At 46.9% G+C, this 26,797-nt stretch overlaps 1 protein-coding gene across 9 annotated transcripts in view; it reads right to left on the bottom strand.

The window, feature by feature from the left end:
* DOCK9 (dedicator of cytokinesis 9) overlaps window positions 1–26,797 on the bottom strand; it is a 2,709,375-nt gene that overhangs the window by 958,919 nt on the left and 1,723,659 nt on the right. For all 9 annotated transcript variants that reach the window (XM_069639825.1, XM_069639823.1, XM_069639827.1 and 6 more), the window contains one exon: window positions 13,339–13,517. In XM_069639825.1, the coding sequence (XP_069495926.1) occupies window positions 13,339–13,517 (179 nt within the window). The remainder of the gene's footprint in view (window positions 1–13,338; window positions 13,518–26,797) is intronic.

Raw genomic sequence — 26,797 nt, 5'->3', positions numbered from 1 at the left:
TCATCAGTTTTGGACACATATACTATTTGATATATTAGCTGCTACCAAAGGTCTTATATCTGCCCCCTCACCCCTGATCCCATTCCCTTAGGTGTCCTTGAGGATTTTTTGCTGGATGTTGCCATTTGGGTGGCTCAGGCAGTGAATTCTTCATGTTAGTCTGGCTCTATCCCTGCAGAGTTGAAGCAAGCTCTTGTTATTCCCCTCCTGAAAAAACCCTCTTTTGACCCTGCTATCCCGGCTAATTTCTGTCCAATCTCGCTCCTTCCTTTTCTTATGAAGCTTTTAGAATCTTTGATTTCTCCACTTCTTAGCTCCTTCTTGGAAACCACTAACTTTTTTTTAACCCTTTCATTCGGGATTTCGCCACGGCCGGGGCACAGAGAGCGTCCTGGTTTTGGTTATGGATGATCTTACCTGGTTGATTGACCAGGAGGAGTGGGACCACCGACTTTATTAGAGCTCTCTGCTGCTTTAGACACAGTCAACCACTACCTCTCGATGGATCGCCTGGCTTCGGCGGGACTCTCTGGACCGGTGCTGTGTTGGTTTGCCCCTGTCCTGACTGATAAGGGCCGATCTCTTTCTCCTCCTCCTTTTCGTTCTCGCTATAGCTCTCTTTCTTTCTTGTGGGGTCCCCCAGGGCTCCGCCATTTCGCCTATTCTATTTAACATCTACATTCAGCCTCTTGTTCGACTCATCCACTCCCACAGACCCCACGGTTATTCCTATGCTGAATGCTGATGACACACAGATTATTGTACAGTTCAATCTCACCCATCCTGATACGTCATCTCAGTTTAGGGCGTGTCTAGAGGCTGTGGGATGTTGGATGAGCAACAATTGGCTTAAGATGAACAGAGACAAGAGGGAGGTACTGGTAGTGGGTCCCCCTTCCTCCTCCTCTTTGTGGACTCCTCATTTTTGGCCTTCTGTTCTGGGTCCCATTCCTACATCAGTATCTGTTAAAGATTTGGACTTTAAGATTTTTGCCTCTCTTTCTACAGAGCCCAAGGTCAGCACTATTTGTCAGGTTGGCCATTTCCATTTAAAGGTCCTCTGTAAGGTTTACCCTTTCTTCCTTCACATCTTCTTGCTCTTGTCGTTGCCTCCCTTATCTAATAGCATCGACTATTGCAATTCTCCTTTCCTGGTTTAACCTCATTCACCACCTGCAGATTCTTCAAATTCTGGCTGCTTCTGTTGCAACTAGCACCCCTTACCGTCCTCACATTTCTCCGGTGCTTTTCCTTGGCTTCCTGTCGCAAAACGGATCGAATTTAAGGCTTTATGCATAGTTCTACTCTGATAAACTGGAGCCTGTGTGAGACTTCTGAAGATTCAGGGAGAAGCCCAGCTTGTGCAGTAGCGAGCAAGTGTCCTCGAGATGTGACAACACTTGCATCAGTCGTCCAAATATGGAAACACATGAACGCTGGATCTCCTCAGCGAGTTCAACCCAAAGGGAGCACCTTAAACTGGTAGTGAATGTCCCCCATGAAAAATCTCGAACTCCTGTGCTGGGTGTGAATATGCACATAGAACTATGCATCCTGAAGATCCAACACCACCAAGCAATCCTGAGACTGAAGAGCCAGAAGAATCTCTCTGAGTATCACATCTTGAACTTGTCCTTCCTCAGGTACTTGTTCTAGGCCCTGACATCCAAAATGGGACACAGTCGTCCACCCTTCTTGGGTGCCAGGAAATACCGGGAATACCAGCCCGATCCAGTCTGCTCTAGAGCTACCTCTTCCATGGCACCCTTCAATAATGGAGCCCTCAGTTCTTCCTGGTGTACCTGTTAGGGTTACTAAGGGGCAGGGGGTGGTCGGTCTGGTAGCCTCCACAAGAAAGGCAGACAGTAACCCCAAATGGATGAGCTGCAGTGCCCAGGCATCTGATATCTCTCGCCACTGTGTCACGTGCCCTCCAATCTGCCCACCAACCGGGGAAACGTGGTGGAGAACTCCAAATGGCCCCTAACAGGCTTCCCTGCCTCTACCGGAGCGCAGGAAACACCTCTGCCCTTGTTAGGTTGCGTGGGCTAATTCTTCCTTCCGAACAAGGCAAATCGCTGGTAGCCTCTACCCCAGGAGGCAAAGCTGAAGGAAGGTTTTTCTGGTTGCTGAACAGCCAGGCCCAGGGACTTCACAGCCAGCTTGGACTGTTTAAATCTTTCCAAGGATTCATCGTCCTTGGGACTGACGAGATGTTTGCCATCAAAGGCAATTGTCCAAAAGCTTGTTCTGTACATTAGGGGCAAAACCTGAGCTGTGCAAGTAGGCTTGCCTACGTATCGCTGTTGCCGACTCCATCGCCCTACCAACACAATTTTCTATATTCATACCAGATTGCAGAGCCTGGCGGGATACCTCTTCGCCATCATCCACCAAGTAGAGAAACCACTCTCCTGCATTTCCCCCTGTAGGATGTGCTCTGCCGCTTCTTGAATCGCCCCGCAGAGGGCATCTGTGTTTTAGGCGAATGCATAGGAAGCGTGGTTGCCTTGAGAGCCATACTGCAAGCTGAGAAAACTTTCTTAGCTAAGCTGTCATTTTATTTTACTCTCTGTCATTAATGCACGACGGACAAAGGCATGCCTTTCTTTACCCATCCTAACAAGGATGTCTCTACCTAGCAAACTAAAACTAAAGAAAGATGATCTAGTGTCCAAGAAGTATCTGACCCTATGCGGATTACAGGTTTCCCCAAGGTGACATTTCATGAATGGAGAATTGGGTCCTTTTTGCTTCTTATATTTTGCCAATAAAGGGGTTTAATTAGGCATTCATTTAACGCTCTTTGCCTCCCCTATGATGCTGGAAATGCAACGGAGGGACAGGGCCTCAGTATCCTTATCCTTTACTGCTTTTTATCGTGTGTTCTGTCATGTTTTCCACACAGAAGTTCATGTGGGACTCCTGGCAGTGCAACTCTCTTTTGGTTTGGTGAACAGACCCGTGGGATACCGTTATGGAACCCATGGGTAGGGGTACAAACCTGTGCCCCTAGTGTATGTTTCTGGGCACCTGTGTGTGACCCACAGAGCAGGGTACGGGCTGGTGGCAGCTCCGGGCCGAAATGACTGGTGCCCTGAGCGGCCTCCATTTTGGGATGCCCAGACCCTGTCATTGGAATCGGTAGATTCCGGATGGAGACAAAATGGCCCCCATGGCCTCTTGCCTTCCATCACCTGTTACCTTCATCTTCCCGAAGTCCCGGGAAGCCCTGCCTCTGTCCCTTCCCCCTGACTGGCTGTTGGGTGGAAGTTCCTTATATGGTAGTGTGGGGAAGTGGTGACCAGACTGGCTGGAGCCTTCTCAACGACTGTATGTTGTGGGTACACCTGTGGGTGGGACATGAGTGAATGGAGTTTGACACAAATATGCATTCTATGTTGTGGGTGTCTAGTATCTGGTGTTTGATACAATGACTGAGACAGCCCTGCCTGAAACCGGTATGAATGCAGCTTGGAGTTTTGAATAGCTCGGTACTTGTCCCAATACACAACTTGTTGTGAGTGTCTGGAGAGAAATGAATGGCCTGAATGCACTGTGTGCCTGATTGGCTGCCTGCCTGCATGAATGACCGTAGTCATCATTGGATGCTTGAGTGTGACCCAGCGGAATGAATGGGAGATCAACAGTATATCTGGGGACCTCTCACTGCTAGGAATCATGTTCGGAAGCTGAAGTCCACTACGACGAGTAACTGGAGTAACTGAAGCTTAACCTTGAGCCCTGCTGGACGAGAAGAATTGGTGTTGCTCTCCTTCGCAATCTGAAAGCTGTTGTGCCTCAAGGACTGACCCAGAGAGGACCTGGTAAGGCGCCCTCTTTCCGAGCTGCGAGGGACCATCGTGCACAGCTGATCTATGCCTAAGCTCCCTGGTAGACAGACCTTCGACAGGCTGCTGACCCGATACGGGGATTGCTGCGGAACTCCAAGGAGAAGCACTCGGACTGTTGTCCGCCACTGTCGCCGACCGCCATTGCCGACTGGAGCCGTCGTGCTCCCATTGCCTAAGCACTTCATTGATCCAAGGACGCTCTCGTCCGCATCGTCGCTACTGTATCCTGCTGGAGAAGGCCTGACCGTCTACACGCCGAGGAGCATCCAGCGGTGGGTTTCCCTCCACCCAAAGACCACAGAGACGCCGACGTCTCGACACCCTTGCTGGGCCACAGTTCTTCAACTCTTTGCGGTCCAGAACTATCGACACCGAGGTGCCCCGCACGCCACTTCCTTGCAGGACGTTTACGCTTCCCAGTCAACGAGCACCGCTAGGGACAACGCGGCCACTTCACCATCGTAGCTCGACCTGTTCTCCTGCCTGAAAGGGAGGACACTCAAGAAGGGCCGTCGATTCCCCGACGCGGAACACTACAACGCCAAGGTACTTTGGGGTTGCAGAACTATTGGAAAGTCTAGTGTGAACAATATATGGACTGGGCTTGTATCTTTCTTCTGCAGGTGGCCCAGGTGGGGGGGATCTCCACACAGTAGTTACCAGTAGTGTGCCAATTGCTCAACCATCTTGCTTTCCTTCCGCTCTCTACTGCTGGTTTCCTCTTTATTTTGATCTGTGTGTCATTCTGACAGTATGCACTTTAATGAGATCTGATAACGTTAGTGGTACCACTTTAGAATTGTACATATTTGCCATTGTTGATTTTCAGAGTACAAAGTGAGTTATCGTGTATATGACCTTGAATATTAATTATATAAAGACTGTGTTTTTAACCCATACAGTGTGTGGACATTCCTTTGTGGGTGCTTGGGGACTACACTGTACTTAAGAACCAGCTTGCATCACCTCCTGAGAAGCTAGGCCTTGATTGCTCGTCCATTGCTACCACAATAGAGAATCTTGGCAGGGGTCTCTGTGTCTCTCCTCTACCAAATAGAGAGCGGAAGTACAGACCCCCCCCTTCGTTCTTTACACCCCCCTACTTATTTCACTTCATTCTCGGTATCACTGTGACTTAATTGCGGGAGCGGTAAACACTACAAAGTGCACCAGTGCCCTGTAGTTCTTCTGAGGCTCACTGGTTACTGTTGGCAGCTTCAGCGTTTTCATGTGTTGCACTGCACAGCTGTTTTTCTCTTCAGTGTCTCACCTTTTCCGATCTCCTGTCCTCCTCGTAGACACCGTCACGTCTGTTTCCTCGCCTTTGTGCACACCAGCTGGTCCGTACACGATCTAGCCCCAAGACACAGCTTAGGAGGGTGAAATCTCTTCCAGTTTCACTTGCAGCTTCAACCACTTCAGTATCCTCCCGGACTACTGCTGTTTCTGCTGCTCAGTCCCTTGCTCTTTCATACAGCTGTGGTTCATGTGCAAGTTTAAATGTCCCGCTCAGGTGCCTTGCCTTCAAACAACTAGACCGCATATTCTCTTCATTGGCACTTTTGATCCTCATTGACTCTTTGTCCTTCTTCCTCGTACCAGTACCATAGGCATTATGGACCTTGAAGGCCATGATGGAGTTAAGTTTTATGTATACTAATTTCTATTTCATTGTTGAACTGGATGTGATCAGAGTTAGGAGATGTTACATGAGGGATGGGTGACTTAACATTATGGTTAATATTTCTACCAAAGACAGAATCATGGCCATTAGAGGATGTCACATTTAATTTAGGAACTTCCAAGATATATAACTTATTCTGCCTAGGTAACATGTCACAAAAGGTTCTTATGATTTCCTCATGAGAGGGACTTTTGCAATGACAGCATGCCATTAAATATTTTGGGATTATAGGATTCTCATCCTCACAAGAGGATTGATTTAGCGTCTCTCCCAAAGGAGTCAAAACTTCCCCCGACAGCCATCTCCTCCCATGTGATCCTCACTCAGGATACCACCCCCAGGGTTAGGATCGGGTAGCGTCTGTCTTCCGCTGGCCACATTGGAGGAAATCTTAGGCTGGGGTTCAGTGATGACTCTGCAGGATTCATCACACTGTCCACTGGCAAATAAGAGGTGGACGTAGAAGACCTAGTGCAGACTGTTTGCGTGGACTACTAATCCTTCTGGTTTTGGATGGGTGGATATGTGGGGTCCACCCATCTTGCCCGTTTGTACTTTTTTGCAAACTCTGAATTCACCCGGGGAACAGAACAGGTTATTTGCCAAAGTGTGGCGATCGGATCAGCAATTGCCAAGTTAAATGGCATAGCCCTTTCTGTCGGTGGGATCACATCGAGGCTGTCAGTGAGCTCGTAAGCTGAAATTGGGTTAGCTGGGCCAGAGCGGATCAGGTCGTTGACCACCTTCTCCACAGTTTGTCTTTACGAGGAATTGGCATTGTCATAGGGGTGAGCCTGCTGTGTTTCGAGCTCTCGTGAGGTGTCCCAACTGCTGGCATCTTGTAAATCTCCTGCCAGTGCAGGGAGATCTGCTTAATCAGCGTAAATCTCTGTGCCACCGGAAGAACCTGGCATCGGCCCAAAGTCGTTCCCATCATCTCCAAATATGGAGTGCATAGTGTCGAAGAATGAGATTCTTGACTCAGGAACAAATTACTTTTTCATAGTTTGTGCTGTTTTTGACTTCAACAGTTTCAGAGAGGGTGGCGTCAAGCACACCGTCACCGCAAGCAGTTTCGAAGGCATTGTTGATAAATCGATGGTCAGCGTCAGGGCTTTGATACCCGACAGTCTCCTTGTCGCAGGACGGACCGTGCTTCACTGGGACTGACAAAGTTTTCTGCTTCGAGAGTTGCCTCGTACACGCAGCCACTGCCTTCATTATTTCGAGCATCTGTTCTTTAAAGGTTTCCTCGGCCCTGGTAGTACCTTTGCCAGAGAGGGACTTACCACTTTCCTCGGACGAATCAGAGTCGTGCCGACGATTTCAACGTTTCTTTTTGTGGGAATAGGACAATGAGGAATGACTCCTGGAGTGCAACATTTTTTTGGACGTTCTCTTTCTTCCAGTTGGGGTCTTCACTCTCGTTGTCAGACGACATTGTGCCGGATCGAGCCGGCTCCTTCGACATCAGATGTCTCACCTTCAATTTAGCGGCCCGCTCCCTCAAAGATGTAGGGTTAATCTTTTGACATGACCCACAGTCCTCGTTCACGTGGTCGGGCACCAAACGCAAACACTTTGTGGGTCGTTCAAAGACATTTTGGAATTACATCTTTGGAAGCCCAATGGTTTCGGAGTGGACATCGCAATAAAATAAATGTCGAATACTCAAACGAAAATTTGAATTAGAATGAATAAGAGTAACAAACGAATGAATAAGAGTAACAGTGCTAAGAGCTGTTCCTTGAGCAGCGTGATGAGTGCTCGGAAAAAAGAAACTGATCTATGGTGCATAGTTATGCAGTACATGTACGGCGGCCCCTTGTCACGTCCGGAGTCGACGACTGGCGCATCTAGTGAAGACGAATCGACAGCCGAGTCGATGCACTAAGACCCCTGTCGAAATGTTTTCCGATTAGCTGACGCTGAAAGGGATATCTAGCTGATGAGAAAAGCAATCCACTGAAGTAGCAAACAGTGAGTATGATCCAGAAAAAGGGCCATGTACCCCAATGGATGCTCCTTTCAAAGAACAGCAGCCTTCTTTAGTTTAGTTTAGTTTCTTTATTTATACCGCGCGCCGAACCCTTAGGTAACTGGGCGCCAGAGACTTGGAGGAGGTTACATGACAGTAATAACAGTAAGTGCAGTTGACCGGGTTACATGGTGGTTGACGAAGGAACGAGTACATTAATAATTGTGTCAGACGGTGGTGGAATTCCTGTGGGCGAGCCAGCCCTTTGTTTTTGCTCTGAAGGTCCAGAAGGAAGGTTCTGCTCTGAGGTTCAGCGGTATAGCGTTCCATTGTTTAGCTGCTAGGACCGGGAAGCTGGATCCGCCTGCTTTTTTCAGGGAGAATTTGGGGATGGAGAGGCAGTGTGAGTACAGCGTTCTGGTTGGTCTGGAAGAGGCGTGTTTGAAGAACTTGTCTGCCAGGTATTTGGGGGTGTCATTGGAGAGGCATTTGTGGACGATGACGAGGGATCTGAGGGAGATTCTGTCTGAAGCTAAAGATGTTCGAGTGTCGAAGGATACTCAAAGCGGCTCTGAGGGCGTTGTTCTGAAGCACCTGCAGTTTGTTTAAATTGCGTTCTGAGGAGCCGAGAAAGAGGGTGTTGAAGTAGTCAATTTTTGAGAGCACTAGCGCTCTGGCTAGTGTGATGCAGCTGGAGGGTGAGAGGAAGGGTTTGCAGGCATTGATGAGCTTATTTGTATAAGCTGTGGCGGAGGCTGTGGCCTGTTTTTTGAGCGATAGTGTGGAATCTAGATAGACCCCAAGCGTTTTAATTATTTTGGCCACAGTGATTCGGTTACCCTCTATGTTGATAGAAGCGTAAAAGGGGTCCAGTTTGTTTAGCCGTGGTTGGGAGCCGACAAGAAGGGGCTCAGTTTTCTTGTCGTTGAAGCATAAGCCGTGTTCTGCCATCCAGGCTTGGATCTCCAGGTAGAGGTTGTTAATCTGTGTGGAGTCCTTCTCATAGCAGCCTGATAGTGTGATGAGAACCTGGGTATCATCAGCATAATTAGTGTATGTGACACTGAGGTTATCAAGGCGGTCGAAAAATAGCTTTGTGAAGATATTGTATAAGGTCTGCGAGACGCACAAGCATTATGGTACACAGCAGTGCACGGGGATGGGGTGGGCTGAAGGCCCCGGAGAAAAGACCCGGGTGGTTCGGTCAGCCAGGAAGGATTGGACCCAGGCAGTCGCCTGGTTAGAGAGCGCAGCTGAGGCAGTCAGATATTCCGTGAGGATCTGATGGTCGACTGGGTCAAAGGCTGCCGAGAAGTCAAGGAGCAGGAGAATGGCTAAATTGCCCTTATCCTTTGCCTCGTCCATCTGGATTTTTAAGTCCAGGAGGGCTGTCTCTGTTCCGTGCCTGGGTCTGAAGCCAGATTGTCTAAGGCCCAGGAGGTTGTTCTCTTCCAGATGCTTCTGGATTTGCAGGTAGGCCAGTCTGTCTAAGATCTTTAGGATGTAGGGAACGGTGGTGATTGGACTGTAGTTGGTTGGGTTATTGGGGTCTAGGTTAGGTTTTTTTTTAGAAGGGGCATGACCCAAGCCTCTTTGAGGCTGCCAGGGACTGAGCTTGTTTTGAAGGAGGCGTTGATTAGGGTTGTTATGAAAGGGGCCAGGTTGTTGGCACCTTCCTGGATAATGGGAGCTGGGCAGGAGTCCCCTTGGCATCTGGAAGGCTTGAGGCCTTTGATGATGTTTTCCACTTCTTTTGTGGACACCGGGGTAAAGGAGAAGGAGGGGCATGTTGGAGTTTTGGCGGTAGGTGGTGATGAAGGTTTTTATTTTTTTTGCTAGGCTGAGCTTTTTCTGTTCAATCCTGGATTGAAACATGGCAATTTTGTCTGCGAATGCGTTTTGGATTCTATCACACCAGTCTGCATCTTTCACACAGGTTTCTGGGGGTGTGGAGGGTGACTCAAGTTCCCTAAGAATGGCAAAGAGCTCTTTTGTTTTAGATCTGGCGTTCTCAATTCTGTGGTCATAGGTCTCTTTTTTGGCCCAGAGGATAGAGGTTTTGTAAGTGGTGGCTGCTATCGTGAGTAGTGTTTTGTTAGCCTGGTTGGGTATTTTTCTCCAGGTAGTTTCTGCCGCTCGTTTGGCGTTCCGGAGGATTTTAAGTTCAGGGGTGAACCATTTGTTCAGGTGAGCTGCTGGTTTAGCTTTAGTGAGTTTGATTGGGGCGATGAGATCTCCTGCTGATTTGAGTGTTTTATTACTGAGATCAGCAAGTTTATCCGCATCTAGGTTGGCGTAGTTGGTGGGAGTAAGGATGTTGTGGTTGTTCCTGGTTAAGGTTTGTGGGATAGTAGCTGGGGGGGTGTTTGGATGCAACCTCCCTTGGATGGAGAAGGAGATGGCGTGATGGTCTGACCATGTGATTGGCTCATGTTTAAGGCTGGCTGTGGAACAGTTGTGATCAGCTAACCAGTCCAAGGTTCTGCCTTTGTTGTGTGTTGGGGCTGTGATCCTAAGCTTCAACCCTAGTTGTGAGATGGTGTTTTTCCAGGGAGAGTGCATTTGCGTCGTTCGGATCGCCGAGGCCCAGGTTGAGGTCTCCTAGTAAGATGATTTGAGAGCCTATTTTGATATTAGTGGTCAAGAGGCTCGATATCTCTTCCTCGAAGGAGGCGAAGGGGCCTGGGGGTCTGCATATGAGGTGCACAAGGATTGTTTGTGTGGCAGAAAGTTGGAATTTAGCAGACAGAAGTTCAGCGGACCGGAAGCTGGATGGAGGGTTCATTCTAAGGCCAAAAGACGTTTTGGCAATAAAGGCTACTCCTCCTCCTTTGCCAGAGTCCCTGTCGTTCCTTGGTATTGAGTAGCCGTCTGGGATGGCGAGAGAGAGAGATGGGCCTGCTGCCTGATTTAGCCAGGTTTCCGTGCTAGCCAGGAAATGCAGGTTGTTCGCGAATGAGGTCTGCGATGTCTAGCGCATGGGCGACCAGTGAGCGGGCATTGACGAGAGCACCTTTGATCAGGGGGTGTTCAATTTTGCCGATAGGGGCTTTTCGGGTGTTGTCCAAGATTTGTGAAGCGCTAGCTTGAGCCTGGTTATGATAGGAATGAAGTGGGTGTTTTTCGATAGGAGATCTGGGGGGTAGGAACCGTGCGCCGAGTCTAAGGTTTCTGTCCTTCACTGGGCAAGGATGCCAGAGTGTGGGAGGAGCAGCAAATTGGCAGATCCATTCTACAGGGCTAAAGGCGCAATGTGGCTGGTTGATTTATTTAGAATCGACATACCCCATGGTTGTAGAGTGTATGAGATGTTGAGGTGGGGGTGAATGGGGTAGTGGATTTGAAGGGAGGAGGGTAGTGTTGTAGGGGAGGAGTAGGGAGAGAGTTGCAGAGTTGCCGTTAAGGTGAGTGGTTAAGTAAAGGTATGCCATGAACACACTGCCTGGGTCCAGGAGTGCAGTTAGGCACAGTTGGCTGGGCGCAAAGGGCTAGCTCGGGTTAGGGAGAGCAGGCTAGATCAAAGTAGGCAGGACAGGCACCGTAGGCTGCAATAGGCACAGTGGGCTGCAATAGGCAAGTTCAAGATAGGCACAGTGGGCTGCAATAGGCACAGTGGGCTGCAATAGGCTCTGTGTGCTTGCTTCATATGGGTTCTGGACTTCCTCTTTCTTTTTAGCTTTTAGCACTATCTTGTTATCCAGCATATCTTATTGTTCCTTTGTAACATGGAGGGGAGAGCTTACAAAAAGTCTGTGGTCTCTTGAGTCGTGTTACAGGAGACAGCCAGAACGTTGTGGGACCAACGCGCTGCAAACACTATAAATAATAGGGGTATTACTTGAAGTTCCTTTTGCCATGTGCACTGGTGTGATTCGTAACAATGGACTCCCTTTATTGCGAATCAAGAAAGACTCAGCTCAAGTAGCAGGACTTTTGATTTGTTTATGTACCACAATGCTTGTTGGCTGCTTAATAGCACATTCTGAGAAAGACTGGGAGAGGAGCAGTATTGCAGAAGTGTGCGTTTGACAGATTACTTAATTAGGCTGTGGTCCATAGACTTTAAGGAAGATGTGAATGTCTTCTTTTCCAGAACTTCCTGAAATCATTCTCTAGTGGGAGTGGCAGTGCCAAGGAGTAATAGGGTTGAGCGTTGTGATTGTAGAATTAAATCTGAAAACATTGTATATATTTTGTCACACAAACACCATGTTCCTAGCCAAGTTCTACAAGCTACCACCTGAATAAGGTTGATGCCCTAAAAGGAAGAGGAGGATTACTCCAGAAAAGAGAGGGAGCACTCAAAAAGAATATTGGCAAGACACACTAGTCCAAGGTAATCTGCTTCCCTGAAAACAGAAAACAACTTATCCTGCATTCCAAAAGCATTTTGTGAATTAAGCCTCCCTCAATAAAGGTGCTCCTGCGTGGGAGGTCATGAAGGCAAGGCAGCTGTTCCAGGTGAATTGCCTTTGGGGACCTTTGCTGGGAGTAAAAACAGCTACTGTCTTGACTGGTAAGGGTGCAGTGAAAACCAAAATCTCTTAAAAGTACTTGAGCGGTTTTCATTGAGACAAACAGGCCCAAAGACAATGGGCCTCATTACGACCCTGCCGGTCCAGAAAGAATGGTGGTGGTAAAACCGCCACCGCCGTTCTTTCCGGACCGGCTGATTAAGAGTCCTGCAGGCGGGAGGTGTCACTCCCGCCAGGTCTGACCTGGCGGGTTTAACACCACCCGCCTGCAGGCGGAAATGGAAACACTGGCTCCGTCATAGACGGAACCAGTGTTTCCATTGTCCCCATCCCCATGGAGTCCTATGGGACTCCATGGGAATGGGGACTTACACAATTCCGCCTCCAGATTTCCCGGGTCACCGGGGTCGTAATGCCCCGGTAATTTTGGGAATCACAGACGGAATGGTAATACGAGTCCGGCGGTAACCTGCCGGTTTTTCTGGCTCGGTTACCGCCGGACTCGTAATGAGGCCCATTGAATTTGCAAACCTTTCCAAAGCATCATCTGACCTGGAGATGAAAAAGTGCTCCCCCATCGAAAGGCAGGTTTGTTTACTCTTTATTGAAACAGAAATTAAATTCTCATCCAGGAGTGTCTCCTAATCACAACTCTTTTCACATTAACCTCTATCGTTCAATTAGGCATTAGGGATCTACTTGTCAGCATTCATTACTTCTGTAATCATTTGCATAAAGGTCTGTTGAAGGCCCTTTGAAATTAATGCTTACAATCCTCCTTAGCAATGTGTGTAAGCCAGCAATCACATGAAGCATTTGTGTACATCATTAACAAGCATCTGCCTGCTACAACCTTTGCAAGCCGTCAGGCAATAACAGAGCTGAAAACATCCAAAAGAGACAAGTGAGGGATCGTGGGAATTGTGGCAAGAAGAAAACAGTCAAATAAGGGGACAAGGGAGAGTGGTTTCATTAATCTAGTCAGCAAGTTATTTCTGTTGTCAGTAGGACCTCTGCCGACATTATTGACTAAACTGAAGTAACTTAAATGAACCTAGTATCTAAATTATGGGTAGCTCATTCACCTCCCTAGCCTCACAGGGAACGGCTTCACCCTTGGGAGAAGTGACGAGATCCTGTGAATCATCACAGTACTTGCTAGTAAAGCATATTTTTGTTAAATTTCAAGGTCAAAGATTATATATGCATAAAGTAGGTTGCGGGTACTGACATACAAGGGCTTAGCAAACAGGTTAGGTATTAAAATAACCAGAGCAAACGCTTGAAAACCATCTCAAAACAAGTACCCCCATATAATGCATGCAACTGGCATGTTCAATAATATACCTTGGAGGAATATCGATCATCAAACGAGTGCTTGATCATCAAACTCTTGAGCACACTTATTGCAATCTGTCGAACTTCCCGGAACTCTTGCAGCGCACTGCCTACCTCCCTCAGGAGCAGGCCGACTAAGAAGTGATTTTTGCAAAACTCATCTGATAGCGAGAAGTCCAGCTGTAAATCTGAAGGAAGCAAGACATGAATAATTGATGAGTGGAATAAACTTTCTTTTAATTATACAATGGCTTGAGAGTATAAGATCCCAATGAAGAATTTACTCACCTTTAAAAAAAAAAAAGCATGTCTACATTTTTCAGGACAGATAAAACGACATATGAACAATGAACTACAATATGCAGTGCTAGTTTGGGATGTCTATGTAGTAACACAACATTCTCCAAGCACTCGGCTCTATGACCAAGGAACACTTTGCATGACTACGCTAGAAGCAATATCTGCACTAATGCTAGAGGTTGAAAGGGAACCGCAAAAAAGGAAATGTTTTGGAAACCATACTGCACAAATCAAATAAACCTCTATCACTTACTATACAAGAAATATTCTTTTGCAATTAATTAACCTTTAAATGATATAAATCAATCTCTTAGGAAAAAAAGATACTTGGGACACGTGTCAGTGTCATTAAATTTACAATGCAGAGATAAACTAAAACAATGTAGTGGGGTAACTTTAGTGATCCTCCCAGACTAGCCCTCAACCCAGCTCTTACTCTCCTCTTTGGAGCAATGTCAAAGTAACCCCGAACTTGGCCGATTCCCTGCTTGCTTCTCTACCCTCCCTCCCAATCCAGTCGGGTCAGCCCTCCCTCAGCCAATTTGACCAATGGCACTATGAAGCTCTTCGCCATCGTGCACACCCCTAGCAGACCGTTATCCAACGGACAAGGCCCCTCTCCCAGATGGTTCACCCCAGCTCCCAAATCTCTCAAAACCCAAAAACACAATGGAACGCAGATGGTGGGCAAGCTCTTTGCTTCAGAATAGAACTTCTAATGCCCAACAGATCAAAGTCTATCAAGGAGAAATGTGCAAGGCCCAAAAACCCTTTAACTGGAATAGAATCTCCAATGCCCCCAACACCTGCAAGGAACACCACAAGATCATTTCAGAATTCAAGGCCGCTCTTTCCACCTCCTCCTCCCCATCCCACTCCCAAGTACTCTGTAATTCTCTCTGACAACTTCCACAACACAGCTCTGGAAAGAAACCTCACCATTGGCTGTAAAATAGCATCACTTCTGCCCCGCTCAACTGCATCCACGTCCAGGATCTCAGACCTGCTAGCCAACCGCCCGCTCTTCTCCTCCTTCCATCCCCCACCCTGAATTCCTAAAGCTACTACCTAAAAACGCCCCCCCCTTGCCTTCGAAAAAAAATCTTTTCCTCAACCTGCGCCGGCAGCTTAACAATATCGATCATTCATACATCTCTCACTTCAGGCACTTTCCCAGCAGATTTCAAGACATCCCACATGAAACCCCTGCTCAAAAGTCCCTCTCTTGACCCCCTCCTACCTCCCAACTATAGACTTATCTCAAACAACCGTTTCATAGCCAAACTAATCGACTGAACAGCCTACACCCAGCTTTGCCTTTTCACAGAAACTAACCTTCTACTCAACCGTGCCCAATTCAGCTTTAGGCACCTACGAGGAAATGAATCATGCCTAGCCCCAATCTGGGATGATCTCAAAAGAACCTCGTACTCAGAAGGTTGTGCCACACTAATCCTTCTCGACCTCTCAGTGGCCTTCGACAACATTGGCCACTGCACCCTCAGGGGCAGACTCCACTCCCTCAGCATCAGGGATGCAGCTTTGAAGTGGATCTACTTCTTCCGCTCCAACAGATCCCAAATAATACACATTTTAATTTAATTTATTTATAACGCGCTGGAACAAAGGTCCATGGGCATAGCAGTGCAGACAAGACATACACCAGGTAACATAGAAAAGTATCCGAGAATGGTTTTTACAGGTAGAAAATAAATCAGATCAAGGGAGGGGAGGAGATTCATTCAAACAAGAATGTTTTTAGTCAACGTTTGAATAACCCCAAGGATGTACAAGCCCTTAAATCCAAGGGTAGAGAGTTCCAGAGTCATGAAGCTGCCATCAGGAAACACACTTTCAGAACTATGGAGAGCTTAGCATTAGGGGTTAGCAGGAAACTGGAGTCATTGGATCTCAGGACCCTTTTGGCTGGGAGCCAACTTAACAGTGATTAGAGACAGATCTGACTCTTTCCAAATAGACAGGCATGCGCAACGCACAAGGTGCAAAAAGTGATTATTTCTCCTATGGGTAGCCAGTGCAGGGGTTTTCTGGCCAGGGAGATGGATCAGTTTTATGCATGCGACAGACAATGCGGACAACATTATTCTGCACGTCCTGAAGACTATTTATTTCACCCTGTCCCAGTACCTACAGAAGACTGGAACAGTACTCCAGGCGAGAACCAATGATGGCGCGAGCCACAGTATCACAGCTGTTATCGCTGGGAAATGGACAAATCGGGTCTAGAAGCCTCAGATAGTAAGAGGAGAAAGAAACTTAGAGGCCAACGTGGGCTTTCATAATCAATTCCAGATCCAAGAAGATGCCCAGGGTCTTGACCTTAGGTAGAGATTTCAAGGAGCAGTCTGCTACCTTGAAGGACTGGAACTCCAGATCTAACCTATGCAGCCAATGACTAGTGCCTAGGACCATGATCTCAGTTTTAGAGTTGTTCAATGTCAACCTATTATATAGCATACATCTGTGAGGAAATAGGCAGTATTGATGGTTAAGGTATCAGCTGCGTGATTGCCGGAGAGGGGGAAGAGACAGGAGTATCCAGCTTCCCTGTATCAGCCCCCAGATTATGGAATTCACTCCCAGCTAACTTAAGTAATGAGCCATCCTATACCAAGTTCAACAAACTCCTAAAAACATGGTTGTTCAATACATTCTAACCTACCTGCACTTGATATGCCACTTCCATAGGGTTGATCTAACTCTTTCCGGATGTAACTTTACCCTCATAACTGTAACTGTTATTGTTCCAACACTGTTAATCTCACGTCTCTGTAACCAGAATTCCATTATATACCATTGTAGCCACAATTGTAACCACAATTGCATTGTATATACACCTTTATATCTTTGTAACTGTAAAGGTTATTCATTCTTAATCTGACTTCTCTGTAACCACAATTCCATTGTATACTGTTCCATGTACTCTTCTCCTGTTCTGTAACCAGCAAGTTCTGCCGTAATACTGTAACCTACGCTGTGATACCTCCGGGTTTGGGCGTACTAACAAATGCAATAGGATAAATAAATAAAATAAATAAATACTGAGTGTAATCAGCACAGTTTGCATGTGTTATTCCTTCCGAGTACAGCATATCAAACGGAGGCATAGTAAAGATGTTAAACAGGATTGGTGATATACATGAGCCCTCTGTCACCCCACAGGGGATCACAAAACCCTCTGCAGTCGCCTTCTCACTGTACACCCTAGCCACCCTGTCAGACAGGAAGGACAAATCCCAGCCCGCAGCTTCCTTAGGAAGCACAGTCCTGAAGCCTGGTGACTAAGGTGGCATGATCCACCAAGTCAAAAACAGCTGTAAGGTCCAGAAGCATCAGAAGAGAGGCTTGGCCCTTATCCATGCATCTCAAGATATTTGTTTGCCTCCCTTCTCCTCGACTCTGTGCCTCATCACCTACAGAGTACCAAAGGGCGCCTCTTTCTCACCTCTGCCCTTTAACCTCTACCTAAGCACCCTCCCCTGCTATCATCCACTCACACAGCCTGTCTTGTTACAACTTCGCAAATGACACCCAAATCACCTTCAAGATCACAAAGGACCCCTCCAACTCCTCCCCCGACCTCGCTTCATGCCTCACAGAAATCGACCACTGGATGGCAGCTAACCACCTTGTTCTCAACTCCCAAAAATCTGAAATAACGATCTGCTGGAAGACCACCCTCTTCCCCAAATACACCCTTGGCCACCCTTCCTATGCCCTCCCCCTCTACCTCCAACACGGTGATGAACCTTGGACTCCGATCTGACACCATCACATCACACCAACTTAATGTCAGAATCCGGCTATCTACACCTATGCATTTTCAAATGCATGTTCCCCTACCTGACCTTCCAACACAGTTGCCGCAATCACGGCTATCGTCCTCTCTCCCCTAGACTATACGAACACCCTATCCCTGGGCGTCTGTGCATCTCAACTTAGAAAACTCCAACGGGTCCAAACCACTCCTACAAGGCTCCTTCTCACCCTAGGCCCCAGAGAACACATTACACCTGCCCTCTGTGTCCTTCACTAGATCACGATTGGGCGACGGTCCAGCTTCAAGGCTATGTGCATCACCCACCATACCATGCACCACAGATGCCCAGAATATCTACAACACAAGCTTAACCCCTACAGGCCCAACAGAAACCTGAGATCAGGCACAACACTCCTTGTCATTCCACCTGCCAAATCAACAGAATAGCGGTCCGGGGGGGGGGGGGGAGTCCTTCTCTGCCCAAGAACCCACCATATGGAACTCTATCCCTTTTGGCATCCATTGCATTGAGGATCACCTCGTCTTCCAGAATGCACTCAAGACCGGGCTCTTCCTTTCTGCATCTCAACTGACCTAGTCCACTTCCTGGGTGAAGTATCACCAAAAGAAAGGTAGCTGTGGGCATCGATGAGTCACGTGAGGAGACAAGACAGTACAAAACACACACAGAAAGGATTACACTCTGCATTTACTCACTGCAACTACATATCAGCCATGTCTCACTGGTATGTATCGCACTCCATCTCAATGGAAGATACCCGGAGCACGGCCACCCACAAACATCTGCAATGACCCACTACTCAAACTCATATTTCACATCACCTCTGCCACTAGAATGCAGCTTAGTTCAACGAAACAATTTGGTCTAGCTGGGCACATACTGCCCATGTCCTTGACTCGCATACTCTCAAGACAGCCCATCACAGCACCCATCTACTAATCAGATATCCAGGGGTTGCTAGCAGGGACTTAGCCGCCCCACCTATCTTCGATCTGGCTAAAATGAACACACACACACACATTCTAAAATCCTCTGATCAATTTCTCATACCTTGGACTTCTGTCGTCCAAGGGCGTTCACCCACAGCGTTTTGAAGCCAGACCAATGGCAATAGGCGCCATACCAATGCCACATAACATACCATGGAGAGTTAAGTGGATTATTAAGGTTTCAGATATTTGCTTTGGAACAAAGTAATTCCAATGATACGCGGGGAGGTGCGAGCTAGGTCCTTGAACCTGAATTTTTCAATTGATCGGTACTGAGGATATTGCAGCTGGCTTTCCCTCTAATGCCATTAAGTGTGCGGGGGGGGGAACGTTTCTGAGATAGATGTTGGATGGATGCAACATTGCAAGTGTGAAAGCCCCTCTTCATGGGCAAATAAATTGTTCTATGGGATCATGCCCACTCACAGGGGTCTATACCACATTTTTAAGAGGGGCAGTTGTGTATAGATTTTTATATAGTGACTCATGCCAGATTCCTCCTGTGAGCACTGAAGAACAAATTACTTCGAGCACCCGGCCCTGACGGCCTGTCAAATATGGACTTAAAATCCAATCCGGCAAGCTGGTCTATCCTTATAGCTGAAATCTTTGAATCATGCACGGCAACTAGATCCATCCCGGCGTCGTGGAAGACAGCAAATGTCGTGCCAATTTACAAGTCAGGCGACAGAGACGATCCGAACAACTATCGCCCGATAGCACTCCTTGACAGCATCGGAAAACTCTTTGGATCCTTCCTACTTGACAGCTTCAAAATCTGGGTGTCCTCTTCTGAAGGATGGGACCATTTCCAAACTGGTTTCAGGAAAATTCTCAGCACCCTGGCAAACATATTCACCATCAACATCCTTAAGGCCAGAGTCCAGGAAGGGGCGCCTCCCCTGTGCCAGGCTTTCATCGACTTGTCCAAAGCATTCGACAAAGTAAACAGAGAAGCTATGGACAAAACTCACAAACTGGAACTGTCCCCCCTCCTTTTTGGAACCTATTAAAGAACTTTACTCTGAAACATCTATGAGAGTGTGACTTGACGGTACAGGGCTACTTTCCTCTTCAATCGGTACAACTTGTGGAGTAAAGCAGGGATGTCCTCTGGCACCGGCACTTTATAACGCCTACACTGGTGATTACCAACATGCTGAAAAGGAACGTAAAAGCTTCCCCCCCCCTCTTTAGGGTCTGATAAGGTCAGCAGGCTGCTTTACGCAGACATCATCATCCTAATTGACCAAACGAAGATTGGGCTACAGCGAAAACTGGACAATTTGAATGAATGCCTGCAAACTAACGACCTGGAAAGTAACGCCTTGAAAACCAAAGTGATGCGACTGACAAAGGAGGCCAAACGAAAAGCTTCAGAGGCATGGTTCTTCAATAACACCCGCCTCGAAGAGGTGGAATCTTTTAGATACCTGGGCACCATGTTTAGCAACAAAAAGAACGAGCAACCAATTCTAGACCTTCTGATCAACAAAAACAAAATCTTGACAAATCAATTGATTATGGACAAAAAATGTGGTCGCTTCTCAGTCAAGACGGCAACCAACTTATACAGGATGAAAGCGGTTCCAGCACTTACTTATGGCGTGGCAGCTATGCTCCGCATTCCAGATTCAATTTGGCCGAAATTGGAGGGTTCCCTTTGGAAAAAAGTCCTCCGGCTGCCCATCTCTACCCCAATAACTCTGATAAGAAGAGAACTTGGCCTTACTTCACTTAAAGGCACAGTATCCCTTAACAGCTTGATGTTCTACAGAGAAGTGAGATCATCCGGGGAGAAAATCTACACACTGATTCAAGAAGAAATCGAGAAAGGTTCAAACAAAATGCTCAAAACCTGGAGAGATAAAAACCAAACTCTCCTAAAATCAATAGGAAGCTCAGAGAACAAGCTTCTGGCTAATCCGAAAAAAACTGCAAAAAAACTGAAAGAATCAGATTGGTGCGACACCAAACAGAAAGCACTCAACTACAAATCTGCGGCCCATCTCCCGCCTTTTGCCCAAATAATAAACGAGCCCATTAGCTATCTATTGAAGTTTCCGAACAAGACCTTACGCTCGACCTTCTTGAGAGCAAGACTGAACATCTTAAAAACCAACGAGGTCTTGAAAACCCGAGGCAAAGCCGCTTCTGACGCCTGTCGTTTCTGTCTGAACCAAGACTCAAAGGAGAGCCTAAAACACCTGATTCTCCATTGTCTGGGAACCACTGGCTACAGAGAAACCCACTTCGGCCACCTCTATTCAAAATTCTCAAGACTGGATGAGGACTACTGGTGGTCATACTTGATGAATGGGCTAAGTCGAAGACCAGTAATCGCTGTGGTAAACTTCTTGCACAGTTTGAACTTGGACGCTATCTGTTAATGATCAGAAAGACCCGGAAAGGACTTAGCCCTTTGACAAGCAACTGGACTACTAACTTGAGAAAAAAAAAAAATAAAAAAAAAATTACTTACCTCTCAGCAATGTTATTTCTAATGTATGTTCCGCCCATGGGTCCAACCAATGGATTTACTGCTATGCCTTGGAAGGGTGAGGTGGATGAAAAAAAAAACAGGAAGATGGATCTTCTGAGAGAGATGGAAGTCTGAAACAACACTAGGAAGGAATGACTGCCTTACTCTCAAAGCTCCCCTCACCTTGAAAATCATCCTGTATGGAAGGTTTAATATGAATGCCTAGAGCTCACTCCCCTGTCACACAGAAGTGATGGCTACAAGGAATATCTTCAGGGTGAGTAACCTAAAAGAACATTAATAGGGGCACAGAGTGCCAATTAGGAAAGTCAACACCAAATTCAAGTCACACGCGGTAACAACAAACTGGCGTGGGGGAAACTGGTTATGCAAACCCTGCAAAAGCTGCATAACAGTGGTGATTGTGGAGGGAGAGCCTTGCTCAGCAGTCTTTTATAGTCAAAAAACGAGCAAGGTATCCCTTCACAGTGCCACTTCGTAGGCCCATCTACTCCAACAAAAGAAGAAAATCATCAACAGGGGAGGTAGGACAGGTGAAAAAGTCTGGATCCCTAACCCGATTCCAAGCCGTGAAATTAACGGTGAAATTAAGCCACCTACAGGTATAAATGGATTTAGTGGCTGGTGTCCGAGCTTTAAGAAGAACATCCTGAAAATCGTCTGACAGATCCCACTCCTTATATCTCAGTAGCCAAGCATGAAAGGTCTGGCTGCTGAGGTTCAGTAGGAAAAACTGCCCCTCTTGACAGGGAGAGTAGGTGAACTCTCACCACAAGGCACAATGGAGGGCAGATTGATGTGTCCAGACGTTCCAGGTACCACGTCCTCTGGGCCCAGTCGGAGCAATCAAAATGAACATGGACCCGAAAACTATAGAAATGACAGGCATCGAAGGGTACAAAGAGGAGATTCAAGTTTTTCTACTATTAATCGATCCCCCAGAGTTGTGTTGCAAGGACACTCCCTGGAGCAGAATAACTTAAACTTCCTGTTCAAACTGGAAGCAAAGAGATCCACTTAAGGAGTCCCTCAAAAAGAGATTTCCCATCCAGAACTTCATGGCAGAGGTCCCAATTGAGGGGGTGGGGGAGAATTCTGTCTGCTCAAGGCATTAGCTGTGACTTTGACCATCCCAGCAAGATGGGCCACCAGAAACACTCCAGAGCACAGAACCACAGTTGCATTGCATCTCTGCACAGAGGTAACAACCCAACACCACCCAGTTTGTTGAAGTAGTGTATGACTACTGTGCTCTACGTACAGACCAGTGCACACTTTCCCCAGACTGAGAGGGAGAAAGGCAACCAGCCTGATCGCCTGCAATTCCAGCAAACAGATGCGCTCCTGGGCCTCTGTCTGAGACCAAAGTCCGCTCCCCATCAGATCCAACGGATGGGTGTCCCATCCTTTTCCGGATTTATCTCAGACCATAAGCTGGGGCCAGGGTTGACGAAGCAATGCTCCTCTCAATCGGTTGTCTTGCAGGGACCACCATACAAGGTATTGTTAAACATGGGCGGAGACTCACAAAAGGTCTGACATGTTGCCCTGGAACTGAGGCCACTTACAGCAGAGAAGCCATTGATGCAACCTAATGTCTAACAAGGCCTCCAGCACCACTAGAATGCAGGAAGCCATGGGACCCATTAGGCACACGAAGACCAAGGCCAGAATCAGCTTCTGGGATTGAAAGACAAACCATCTGGAGGATGTTTGCCTTGGGAGGGAAGACCCTGCACAGGCAAGTGCACAGGACAACACTGATAAATCAGAGGGACTGAGATGGTGAAACACTGACTTTTTGAAGTTCAGGGGAGTAGCCCAAACTGTGCAACAGCCAGCATGAGCAGTACAGATGTGCCAATTCCCTGTCTGGTGAGCATGCTTGGACAAGACAGTCATCCAGGTAGGGAAAGACATGTATACTTTCCCTCCTGAGGCTAGCCACAACAACTGCCAGCAGTTTCGTTTAAGATTCAGGGTACAGAAGAGAGGATGAATGACAGGACTCTGATTTGGTAGTGAGTGGATCCCACCAAGAATGACAGATACTTCTTCGGCTTGAGATGGAACGTCACATGGAATTATATATCCTGAAGATCCAGGGATACATCAGTGCAAGATGATCTGGGCTATGTTATGTTAATTGAATTTGTAAAGCACACTTACACCTGAAGGCATCATGGCTGAAGTGATGAAAACTGACACTAGCAAGCAGCAAAGAAACAGAGCGAAAATTAGAATAAGTGTGTTTTGAGATAGCAACTGAAAATCAAATGATCCTCCATAGCTCGAAGAGAACGCAGCAGCTTGTTCCACAGTAGGGCAACGGCAACAGAAAAAAGCCTGTCCGCTAATTCTGGCTCGATAAACTCTTGGGTCCTTGACCAAGAGATTGGAAGCAGAGTGAAGTAATCTGGAAGGGTCATAATGACAGAATTTATTTGGAAGATATTCGTCCCCTCGCCCACAGAAGGGACAGTGGACCAGGCACAGTGATTTAAATGCAATGCGCCGTGCAACAGAGAGCCAATGAAGACTTTGCAGGGTTGGAGAGATACGTTTTATTAGGCAGAATTATATGCAGTACCATTTGGGAACACTACACACAATTAAGACTACAAGTGACAGTACAATTTCACCTTTGGTACAGGCCTGTACTACACAGTTAAAGTGGTAGCAGTGGCTGAGCAGCCACACTTATCTCAAGAGTAAGTGAAAAGTATCAAATAGTTACACAAAGGACAGCAATTACTATGATTCAGGCAAACACTGATTCAAGGTTTTCAAGTAAAAGAATATACATTTATTTCACTCTTCAGTTGTATAACATTTCACTATACTAAGCAGTTTAAAAATCACACTCTTAATACATGACAACTCCCAATAAGTTCGACAAGTTAAGCTCACAAAATGAAGTGGGAGCAAAATGGCACTCCAGCAATTAAAAAGGGAGGGAAAGACAAAGTTAACTGAAATTAAATGACACCAACAGGTAAGTACTCAGGGCAATCGAACAAGAGAGACTACAATGATAAAATCAGACAGAAAAGGCTTAGGGCCAAAGCCAATACATCAAAAGTCTTTTGCTCCAAATAATACAGTTCAGGGAAGTTTGCGGTAAAGTTCGTGGCAAGATTTCCGGACGAGGTTGGTTGGTAGAAAAGGTAGTTCAAAGAGAAGAGAAGGACAAGCCCTCGGATTGGAGAAAGATTACAAACACTTTCACCGCGGCTGAACGAAACGAACAACCGGATTTGCACAGTACCTTAAAACGGAGAGGGAGCTGTAGCTGAGGCAGACATTCCTGGTAGTTCCTGCAGGCTCACAGTTCCTGAAGCGACTGTTGGACTGATCAGAAGTAGGAAGACTGGAGGATCCTGCACTACCCAAGAAACAAGCATCAGAGCAAAGCAACGAATAAAAGGTGCGCTCCTTAAATGCCAAGCAGGGTCCGACCTTCATGGCTATCCGGCCCACTATAGCTCTGTACAGCAAATTCGACCAGAGGAGGGGTACTTGCTTGCAGTTTTGGCGAACTGGTTGGTCCCACCAGCTCAAAGGAAGAAGTTTCCTGGAGGATCTTCTCTGTCGGCGGATTCTGAAAATTCGGACCTGCAGCAGGGCTTCACCGGGCGGTTCAGTTGGTGTAGGGGGTCCTCTTCTGTCAGTTCCTCGTTGGTTCTTTCGTTCCAGTGGCGGCTCTGCTCTTCCAGTCCCAGAGACCTGCTTTTTATGCAGTTTTACCCCATTCATACAGCCTGGCTGTCAATCACACAGCAGGGTCGCTGTCATGGCAAGAACAGTCACTCAGCCAATCAAACAGGAGTGCCGCTTGGGTACTAAGGGAACTCATGGCAGGGGTCCTAAAACCCCTCCCTCACATCCTGCCTACCCAGTCTCTCAGGCGCCTAAAGGAGGGCTTCTGTGTGGAAGCCTGCGAAAAGTTGATGAACAAAGGGACCAAACCTGGTTTGGCGCGCAGAGTAAAACACGAGAAAGACATTTACAAAAAGAAATGGCGAATAAACCCAGCCGGAACAGTATAAAGTATATATGGTCAAGCGGGTTTATGTTTGAGGCTAATATGATACCCCAAAACAATACCATGGTTATTTAAGATAACTGCAGTAGAAAAAATAGGGTAGATACCACTGCCACCAGCCAAGTCTTGATGTAAAGGGAGCGAAACAATGCTCCAAGAGACACAGACAAAAAGGGATAAGATTTAACCCTTTCCAATACTCCATGTAAGATGGGGTGTACTGGGTCTGTGGTAAAAGTGACTAAATAAAGTTAATAGCAACTTTATCTTTTCTGGGGGACAGTAGTCAGCCCCAGAAAATGGAGTCGGTGGGAAGTCTAAAAGACAACCCTGTGTCACTGCACTGAAGGTGCTGTGTAACAGACATGGAAGTATATGGTGCCATGGAGTAGTTGAGGCTCCAGTGCCCAAGATCACACAAAAAGTAGAAATAATAGCAAAACACATGTAAGAGTGGGAAAAAAGGCTCACACTCTTACCAGGTGAAAAAAATAAATCCTAGAAATCCAGCAAAGCTGCTGAGGGACTCAGTAGGTAAGGGAAATTAACCATTTATGAGAATTCTGCCTAACATGTTTGCATGACGATCAGCCAGAGACGGTGTGAGGTGCCGAGTTCTGTAAAATGTGCAGCCTGTCAAGAAGATAGGCAGTCTCAGCCAGGAAAAGCATATTAGAATAAAGATGAGAGAGGTAACAACAGGGGCACAAATAGAGGGGGTTAAGAGAAGAAGAACCTTCTGTAGAACGTTCAATCTAAAGTGACCTTGTTAATGCATAGAGCTGACCTGTGTTCCATGGACAGAGGCTGAGATTCAAACCCCTTAAACAATGGAAACAGGGTAAGGGAAAGAGCCAAGGGAAACTGGCCAAAACACGGGTGTACAAAGAGAGGTGGCAGGGGGGGAGGGAGTTTATGACAAGAACCTCAGTTTTGTCAGAGTTAAGTTTAAGACAGTTATGGCTCATCCAGTCGCCAATAGATTTCAGGCAGGAATTAAGTTTAGCTGCCATCTCAGCCTGGTCAAGATTGAGTGGGACCAAAATCTGAGTATCGTCTGCATAGGTGTAACAGCAAAAGCCAAAGGACTGAATGAGCTTGGCCAATGGTTAAACATAGACATTGAGAAGAATGGGTGAGAGCGGAGCCCTGGGGATCCTGCAAGTAAGTGATAACGGTGAAGATTGAAAAGAATTGACAGAGCGATTACCTAGAAAAGAGCTAAACCATGCCAGCACCAGGATGGAATGGTCTATGGTGTCAAAGGCAGCGATAGATCTTATAGGATCAGCGCGCCAGTGCCACCATGGTCAAAAAGTCAGGCAAGATTGTCCACAACTGACACTAGAACTGATTCAGTGGCACAGCCAGGCTGGAAACCGGATTGGAAAGTGTCAAAGAAGGAAGAATCTTCAAAGAAAGAACCGAGCAGAGGGGAAACCAGGGATTCCAGCAGTTTCATCAAGAATGAAAGAAGAGCGATAGGGCGGTAATTAGCAAGGAGAAGAGGATCAAGAAAGGGCCATTTTTAAAAGACTGATGATAAGGGCATGCTTTAAGGCTGTGGAATGACACTGGACACTAATGAGTGATTTACAGCCGAAGGAACTACAGAGACGATTTCCAGCCTAATGGATTTCAAAATAGAGAGTGGAATGGGGTCAAGCGGTGAAGGAGATTTCAGTTTATTAGCGGCAAGAATCAGAACTGAAAGAAGGGAAGATGTTCCAGAAGGAGATGTGATTAGTGGTAGAGATGGGAGGACAAAAAGGTAAAGTAGAGGAACTAGTCGTAGATGTAGATATTTTCTGGTGAATCAGATCAATCT

Source organism: Ambystoma mexicanum, chromosome 7q (assembly GCF_040938575.1).
Source record: "Ambystoma mexicanum isolate Mex_15411 chromosome 7q, UKY_AmexF1_1, whole genome shotgun sequence".
NCBI classification, from domain to species: domain Eukaryota; kingdom Metazoa; phylum Chordata; class Amphibia; order Caudata; family Ambystomatidae; genus Ambystoma; species Ambystoma mexicanum.
This window is presented reverse-complemented; position numbering and strand designations above follow the sequence as displayed.